The 10,015-nt window shown below is 39.6% G+C and overlaps 1 protein-coding gene across 1 annotated transcript in view; it reads right to left on the minus strand.

Annotated features, from left to right (window-relative positions):
• The window catches only part of LOC122791747 (intelectin-1a-like), a 478,747-nt gene that overhangs the window by 228,018 nt on the left and 240,714 nt on the right, over positions 1-10,015 (minus strand). The window contains exon 4 of the mRNA XM_044059659.1: positions 1,547-1,794. Within this exon, the coding sequence (XP_043915594.1) occupies positions 1,547-1,794 (248 nt within the window). The remainder of the gene's footprint in view (positions 1-1,546; positions 1,795-10,015) is intronic.

Consider the following 10,015-nt stretch of genomic DNA (forward strand, 5'->3'; position numbering starts at 1 on the left):
ATGCCCTGTTTGGTATGTACCTCTCCAAACATCTGTGCCAACTGAAAAGACCACATAAATTTCTCACAAAGAGATTCCATGTTGTCCAACACCTGTCCTATGCAGATAGACTCAAATCACTAGCACTCTATTTGGTATCATACAGATTGCTCAGTGGTGATCTGTGTCTTGCCTAAAAGGAAATCTTGGGCCCTGTCCTACTAGAGATGTTCCATATCTGTAAGTCTAACTACTCATGCATTACCCGCTCAAAAGGCCTAAATCTAATATGCAACATCAACAAAACCTGCTGAAGAGACAGGATTGTCTCCCAGAGGCTGTCCTGTCTCTGGAATAGACTTCCCATACGTGTCAAACAGAGTACCTCGCTGACCCTTTTAAGTGCAACCTTGATGAGTGGATGGGAAACCACAAATTTGTCCCAGGGGTTTCACGTGTGTCCCTCATTGACAGGGGTGACAGTTGCTGACTGAGGTTTCTTATTTTGGGATAAACTCTTAAAAACCCCAGGGCCATTAGCCTAGTAACCTCCTATAATCCTATGATCCTATATGCTACTACCTGGCTACTACTTTTTCTGGTTTCACCACAGCTACATTCAACTAAGAGTCAATTTCCCTGTCCTTCTTCTCTCTCCAGAATTAAAACTGTAGCATTAATCCTACACTGTTTCCTAAAAAAATATGTGACAGATTGTTTGATGATTAGCATTGTCACCCCAAATACTGTATGGGTCTGTAGACTTGATGCAACTTTCTAATGGTAAATGTCCAATGGATGGCATGAACAGCAGCGGTTCAGTACAAGAGAGATAAGATGTACAATGGCTCAAAACCGTACTAAATATCAAAGAAGTCCCATCTGCACTGTCCAGTTACGGCTAGTCATAAATCAATAGCTCCATGCTCCTTCCCTCATTTAGAGCAAAATAGTAGCACTAATCCCAAACTGGCTCTGAAGAAGCAGTTTTCAGGCTTTCTGGTGTCTGGTACTATCTTGGAAGGCTAGAAAATAACATTCCTGTGCACTTTCTTTTATCAGGAGTAAAACAGAAACACTGACATTATTATTATATTACCTCCAAAACAACTTTCGAACTAAATCAAATGCAAGGAAAATAATTGTGAAAAGTACAAAAAACCCATAGAGTGCAACCAGGCATTTAGAAAATGTCATACCAGCAAAAGCGCTGGAACTAAGATAAAGTAATCTTGTTAAGATGTTTCTTAACAAGCTTGGCAGTACACCATGCTATTTATTTTTCTAAAACAAAGTGTACCTACACAACTAGAAAAGCTGCAGTAAACAACTTTACATTATAATAATAAAACACCCTGCTGCCTATTTCAGAGACATACTACAAAACCACGCAAAATACGTCACATTCAAAAAGAACTTACAGAAGCTGTCAAGCCATATTCAGCAGATTGTTTATGTAATTAATTATTTTCAGTAATATTATGAATAAGGCCATACATTTAAAGTAATTTTATATACTTCTTGACTGTTACCTACAAGTTCATATACTCATATATTTTGATAGTACCTTGTAGTCATCACTGGTTGCACCACTTGCTGTGCCAAATGTGGCCAGATTGACCCAGTTTCCGTCTCCTGCTGGATAATTTTGATCATTTCCTTCAGTACTTGTCCAGCGATCTCCACTGGTGCATTTTCCATATATATTGTTTTCATGAACACTAGCCACAAGGGTCCATCCCCCACCATTGGTTGTCATGTCACAGTATGTCTGGTAGACCTCACCATCATCTGCAGTAAGGTAGTACAGGCCATCTGTAAAGTAATAAAGCGTTTTCAGAAAGAAATTGGTGGACTGTCTTTAAAGGAAAGCAGAGAATGCAGCTTATATTTCTTTGGGGAACTATTTTTTATTTAAAAGTTGAAGAGCACTAACAAATGTTGAACATGCATTCAGTTTTGAGCAACAATTTATACATTGTGTTTATTGGACAGGGGAAGCATGATATGTGATACAACCTAAACCTTTGTCAAACTAATTAATTTAATTCAGATTGAAAACACAGCCCAGCTAAGGAACATATTTAGACATTGGGTACTTTCACTTTTATTTGCTTACTGACTTTATGTTATTGTGAACATTGGAGGGGAATGTTTTTGTCACCACTGTAGTATGTGAAGAATATGGCTTTAGAAAAGCAGTCTAAACAAACACTACATGGAGACTAAAAGCCCATCCTCGGTGAGTATTTAGTGAGTATCCTGACAAACAACAAACACTACATGATGTCAAATTGTAGAAATACATCAGCAGAAATGAGAAAAGATTTACATAACACAGAATATAATATTTGTTTTTCAATAATGCACTAATGATTGTAAACATGGATGTAACATTTACAGTGGGAAAATGTTCCAGTTACAGCTAACAGGGCTCTTTGAAAAAAAAAACTGTAAGCTTTGTGTTTAGAATGCATGTAATTTATTTATTAACTGGAATAGCTGACAATCCAGAAAAGTTATAGTGTGACACATTTCTGTGTGGTTCTGAGAAGATTTTTTTAATAAAAAAAGATTTAAGAGTTTTTAATACTTGTGCTTTCTTGAAGAGAAATATAATAAATCAGATGCAGTTACAGAGAAATTCAGGAATTATTATGAGCCTAAAATAACTTGCTATTTATTCACTATTTGTTCTTCATAAGTAGACATAGTCCTACAATAACTATAGCTGTTAATGTTGCTGAGCTAAACAACTGAGACTAACCCCTGGATTCACTATTCTTCATGGAAGCGGCCGTTTAGGAACAGCATGGCAGCACGCCATGCATATTAATGAAGGCGTGCTGCCTGAGCTCCTAAACGGACACAGAGTATGTACAAGTGCAGGGGGCGTGTCTGAGAGCAGAGCTCTCAGAATATACACGCCCCTGCAACCCTGCAATCAAGAACAGCAGTTTAGCAATAAGAATGAGCGAGACCACTCATAGGTGTTTGCATACCCCAGAAACATCCCCCCAAGTTTATAAGAGCAATAGTTAAAATATAAACTATAAACAAGCTAATTTTTTTTATCAAACAGATAAAATTTAACTGTAGGTGAGCAGGTTTGCCCATTGCTTAGCTACGTATACTGCAGCTTAAATGGCACAAGAGGATAAATATCAAGATATACGCAAATGAAGCAGTACTGCAATATTGTAGTGTGCAGAGCATTTGCCTTACGAGCAATCATTCCCAGTTCGAGTCTCACTCCAGTACATTCCATTTTCCATGCCAAATCACTTTATGAACAATATTTTTTGTTGCATAACCTACTAAATAACATATATTTGTGAACTGGAGTACTGCATTAAATGCAGATGTGAAGTGTCATTGAAATAATGTCGTAAAATCCACAGATAAACACAAGTGCCCCATACAGTACACATGAATCAGGGATACAAATCGAAGGTATAATGTGTAATGAAGGATAAATCCATACAGTGTCCAAATCCACCACCTTTCCAAGAACCATTTTACATTTCTGTCTAAATTAGTGTGGGGGTAAGCAGGAGTAAGCACTATTAAGCAGTAGTAAGCAGGAGTAAGCATATTTAAGCAGTAGTAAGTGGGTTTAAGCCGGTTTGCACAGGGGTAAGCAATGCGCATACAGGTTAAACAATATCGAAGCTAACTCTCTGTAAGCATATTTAGCTGGAGTATAGCATTGCTTACCTTCATGCAAACCCACTTACAATTGCTTAAAAGTGCCTTAATCACTCCATATACAGCAGCCGCTGTTCTGGCCAGAAAAAAAAAAAAACAAACAGCCCTTGAACCCAGGACCCAGTACCCTATAGTCACAGTAGTTAACCACTAATCCATCACAACAGTACATAAGACTGAGGTATCACCAAACAGATCCTCATTAAAGGAAAATCAAACTTAACATGTGAAAGGAATCCATATACAGTTTTATGTTGTATAACCTACTACATAACATAAATATGTGAACTGGAGTACTGCATTAAGTCCAGATGTGAGGTGTCATTGTAGTAAAGTGTTGAAATCCCCTAATAAACACAAGGACCCCATACAGTGCACGTACACATGAATCATAGATACCAAACACATATATAACATGTGATGAATAATGAATCAATGCCAAACAGCAAATAGTATGCAAATTAAAAATTAAGCAACGCTAAGCATTGCACAGCCCAGCTTACTAGGTGTAAGCAATGTGTAGGCCAGCTAAATCAGTTTGCCCATTGGTAAACCCTTTTAAGCAATGCCAACCTTAGTTAGGCAGGTTTACTCATAGTTTAGCATTTTCAAAACCGTCCAATCATGGCAAAGTGCAGATAATTGGCCCTATTTAAACCCAACAGGCAGGAATATATCTCATAACTGGTTGCAGCTTCTTCCTGTAGGCACTATGACTGGTATGGGAGAGGGAGTACACTTTCAGGTGAAGCGCTGCGGCATCCAGGAGTCCAAAGTCATGGCAGGACTCCTTGCTAAAGACCATGACCAGACACTGCTGCAGGGCCAGTACCAGGGTTCCCAATATAAAGTGGAAGCCAGGGACCATCTCACCTGTGACCTCACCAGTGCCACTGGCATACCTCGAACTGATGAGCAGGTCAGGCATCACTAGGGCGACCTGAAGTGGAGAAAGAGGGATCTCTTGGATCAGAGGATCCAAGAGGCTAGGAGGATGGGGGACGTCCCAACCGTTTGTATCAGTCCACTACCTGTTTAATAATTGCCAGCTTATGTATATTATGGATAGGTATGACTAAATATTCCTCTTATGTCTTTGACAGTGGCAGATGAGATGGCTGCGAACCAGGAAGCCCATGCCTGTAGATTTCAGCGGTTGCGCTGCGAGGCAGGTTAATAATACTCTTGCATGTACTGTCATAAGAAATAAATCTAAAAGTAGTAGTAAGTTAATTGCCTGTATAAAACCTGTATTGTTTAAGGCATGTACTGCATACACCAGCGAATATGGCAGGAATAGTCTCATATAGGTTGTATGTAAATAAAAGGATAACAGCCCGACAATAAAGGTCTACATGTGTTTACTCTGGTATCATATCGTAATGTAGAGTTGCAATCTCTTAATAGTACTGTTGTATTAAGCACTGTTACCCACACTATGCTACATAAATAAAATGTGTAGGAATGTTTGTATTTGACTGTTACAATCACAAGAGATAATATTGTACAACTGAGAGAGACTTAGACAAAAAACAGTAAAAAGGTAGACAACATAATCCAAATAGCACACTCAACTGAGATGTGAACTGTTGTATTTTTAGCACACAAAGCCATGGTTCAAATCCTGGGAGTGGTAGTAAGCTGTATGCAGAATCATACCCCACAACTGTACAGATATGTCCAGAATGTCCAGTTAATTGGCCCATATCCGCTGCCTGTCAGCCTGTCACCCTGGCAAATCAGTGAAATGATCCCAGACGTTTAGGCAGCAAATAATGAAATACAACTGATTGTCAAACATCTATAAGAACAAACCTGTCTCTCTAGCAACTCCCCAAAATGTTATGAGAGTAATAAGCCAAGTATGTCCCGCCTCCACCCCATGTTGTCAAGCTGTGACCAGAGTGTGTGCAGTAACAGAGTGAGATGTATGTGCATAATACTAATGTGGAATCTGGTCATTTGTGTGGCAACATTCAGGTAGTGCTAACAAACATTGCCCCCACAGGTCTGTCAGATACAAAAACTGTGCCTAGAAATAAAAGATTGAAATCCTGGACTGGTACTGTTTACTCTGGTATTGTATGGCATTGTTAGTGTTGCAGTTGCTCTGAATAATAAGGTATTACTCATCACGGTCACCCACACTGTGCTACATAATAAAACTTTCTTGGAAATCCTGTATGAATGTTGTAATTACAAGGTCAGATTGTAAAACCACTGGAGACTTATAGACAGAAATCAGAGAAGAGATACACAGCAATATCTATATAGCACACTCAACTGTGATGGACACGTTTTTATTTTTAGCACACACAGCCATGGTTCGAATCGTGTGAGTGGTAGTAAGCTGTATGTAGAATCATACCCCACAAGTGTACAGAATTGTCCAGAATGTCCAGTTAATCGGCCCATATCTGCTGCCTGTTACCCTGTCCCCCTCGCATATCAGCGTGCTAATCTCTGACATGTAGATAGCATTTCATGTCATATAACTGACAGGCCTGTACATATTTGGAAAATGTCAATGAAAACAAACTTGTCATTGTACAACTCAGCAAAGGTTTAAGCGGGCAATAGTCAAAATATGTCCCGGTTCACCTGCATGTGGTCAAGACCTGCCCAGAGTGTGTGCAGTAAGAGATGGAGAGGTATCTGCATAACATCAACCTGGAATCTGGGAATATGTGTAGAAACAGTTAGGTAGTGTTAAGAAACAATACCTCCACAGGTATACCAGGTAATAGGTGTATACTGCAGGTATACTCCGTTCATGTATATAGTTGTCTACATCCATACCACTGTACAAACTAAGGCCATAGGGTAGTGTACTAATACCTGTAAGGTACAGGTCACAGCACTGACTAGGAAAGTAATGAGAACTGCATGAATATAAAAGTTGTTAATTGACATCTTTCTCTCCCCCCACCATATCTGCAACAATAAACTAAATACACAACTCAATCGGTATGTGCTCCATTAATTCTACTGTTGGGACATATGCCCTGTTGTTTGATAAATATTTAAATTTGTTTCTATGCATGTGCCATGTTGAAATACTCCCACACTGGTGGCATGCTGCCATCAATGTACCTGCATTCTGTTGTAATGGCCACTGTGGTTCCATATATGCATGTGTTCTGTTTGCTATGCAACTGTTCCATATCTGGTGTTTTGGGTTAATGGGAATATCTATGCATGCTGTTATACCTAATCCTGGAATGTGTTGACTATTACTAACCCACATATGTTGTAAAATTGAAACACTATAGCGCATTTGGGAAGGCCGGTCCAAGTGGACTCACCTGTCTCACCTCATCTGGCTATGGCACCGGGCACCAGCACATCTGGGGCCTATCCTGGGACCTCCTCATCTGCTGGTCCTGCACCACCTTTGGGTGGAACTGCCTCTGGGGATGGGGCTCGGCCCCCTGGTAGTGGGCACAGACAGGACACTGTCACCTGTTGCCAGGTCCGGGGCATGGTGCGTAGCGAGCTCCGAAGGGAATTTGGAGATTTATTACACCAGCTTGAGGGCTGTGTGTTGCAGCTAGAGGGTCGGCCTGGCCCTACTACTCAGCCCCCGGCAAAGCCACCTTCAGCGCCGTGAAGGTGCAGTGGTAAATGCCCATGGGTCGAGGCCTCAGTCCCACTGTTTCCACTAGGGGGCTCATGGGCATCCGATTTCCAAACACCCCTCCACATCTAAGGTGCTTACCCCCACATGTGTCATATACCACCCCTGTATGTTGTCTTGTCTGTTATCCTACCCAACCTACCTCCCCCAAATATACCTAATATCCCTCCCCAACATCCCACTCTTACCTGAAAAAAAAAGGGCAATCTGTTCCCCCAAACAAATCTCACCCCATATATAGCTGTCCATTTTGCACACGTGTCCACTGGGCACATCTGATCTGGTCTAATTGGCTTCACAACATATTATTGTTGTCCTCACCCCTCTCTCAGGGGTATGAGTGTCCAAAACTATCTCCAAATCAGAGTATATGCACAGCTGTTGCTGTAGAAGAAATGGGCAGCTGTGGACCTTCCCTACACCCGTCCTGCACATCCCCAGCTATTTTCCTTACTGTCTTTCCCCTCTTTGTGCCTCTTTTTCACCACTTTCCTATCAACCCTTTTCATTTCTTTTAAAGAAATTAGCATGGGGGTAAGGGTGAGTAAGCACTTTTAAGCAGCAGTAAGCGGGTTTAAGCTTGTTGTGGGGTGGGGGTAAGCAATGCATACACAGGTTAAGCAACTGAGAAGCTAAATCAGTATAAGAAACTGTAAACGAAAGTTAGCAGTGCTTACCTCCACACAAATGCATGCAAACCTGCTTACAGCTGCTTAAAAGTGCCTTAATCACTCTGTATCCAACGGCCCTTGTTCTACCCAGCAATAAAATAAACTGCTGCTGCAAGGCTCAAACCCAGGAAACTGCACACTATAGCCAAAGGGATTTGCCGCTAAGCCATGTCAGATATACATCACCCTGATGTTTTCACAAACATATCATCCAGCACAATCATTCAACAGTACAGGAAATGTATTTATACATGTAGATGTATGTGTGTGTGTGTGTGTGTGTGTGTGTGTGTGTGTGTGTGTGTGTGTGTGTGTGTGTGTGTGTGTGTGTGTGTGTGTGTGTGTGTGTGTGTATATATATATATATATATATATATATATAAATCCCAATAGGTGCACGAAGTACAAAACACAAATACCCAACAAATCTTCAGCACTCTATCACAAATGGAAGAAAAACAGCCGCTGTAAAGAGAAGTTTTATTCATGCATAGCCTACATCAAATAACACAGACCGGTGACCGGTTTTGCCTAAAGCGTCATCAGTGTGTAGTTAGAAAGGCAGAAACCCGGATTTAAATACAAAAAGATACAACAACAAGCAGCAGATATTTAAAGATGCAGACACAATAAAAAACCCATTTCCCCCAATTATTTCAATATCCACATAAATAGACCTGTAAATATTGTATACCCAAACATGTACATGCTCCCCCTGACTAATGCAGTTTGTTCAAATAAAACATTGATACACAATATCATGAAGAACCCTGACTTATATCAGTCAACAAGGGCTATATACATTATAATACACCAACCTGGTACAAAATATGAACACATATCACTATATAGCCAAATGATTTCCCAAACAATATAATAAAAATTACATAAGTACATACACATATAAATAAATACATATATATATATACTATCATGTGTAAACATATATATACACCAAAATATCAGCACCCTATTTCTAATGCTGATATAATAAAATCTATAATATAATGATGGGAAATACATATATGGATACTCTAGATATAATAATGTGTTAATACAGCATTGCATATTATGTTTTATTAATGGTGTGTTGATTCTAATCTGGACTACCCACACTCTACATTTAAATTACTATGCTGTAGGAACCCCTATAATGAGTGTGGTTAACATATTTTGTATTGTATATTAATTCTACCACTGGTCATTTAGACCTGGTTTAAAAAGGGCCCCCAGATTGACAATCCAGCAACGTTCCTTATCAGTCAATATTTTATGTTTAAGTAAAATATCAGTCAATATTTTATGTTTAAGAAAAATATTATCTTCATGTATAGTAACCATATCTATGCCTACAAACACAAAATGAGCTGTAGTGTGAACTATCTTATGTTTGTATAAAGCACTTCAAGCTCTCTGGCACTTATATCACTGATGTGCAAGGCAATTCTTTGTTTTAATGTACAGCAGGTCTGACCTATATAAAATGCCCCGCACTGACAAACAGCCATATAAATGACCACGTACTGGTGCACTTTATAAGATGTATAATGTCAAAGACCCTCTTGGTGTTAACTGATGTAAAAAAACTTGGTTCTAGCCATCAGTTTACAATATTTGCAAAAACCACTGTAAGTTCTGCCTACTGTACCCACTGTGGATTTAGAATTCACTTTTCTCCCCTTTTTTAAAGGCTGAAAAATGTTGCCCCAATGGTTTGCCCTTTCTGTATCCAAAGCTACAGTGATCCTCAACTATTTGTGTGAAAAAAGAGTCTGAGTGTAAAACATGCCAATGTTTGGAAAGAATGTCCTTTATATGGAAAGTATTAGTGCCATAGGTGGTGATGAATCTCACTTTTCCTTCATGTGACCTTGCATGCCGCTGTCTGTCTGACAATAACTCTGTTCTGTCCCCATTTATGGATAGCCTATGAGCTGCTTCTATCCTAGTTTTGCTATAGCCTCTGTTGATAAATTTAGTTTTTAGATCTAAAGCCTGTGCTTCAAATGCTGATTCCTGG

This window comes from Protopterus annectens, chromosome 17.part0, assembly GCF_019279795.1.
Source record: "Protopterus annectens isolate FY-2018-M chromosome 17.part0, PAN1.0, whole genome shotgun sequence".
Taxonomy (NCBI): Eukaryota; Metazoa; Chordata; order Ceratodontiformes; family Protopteridae; genus Protopterus; species Protopterus annectens.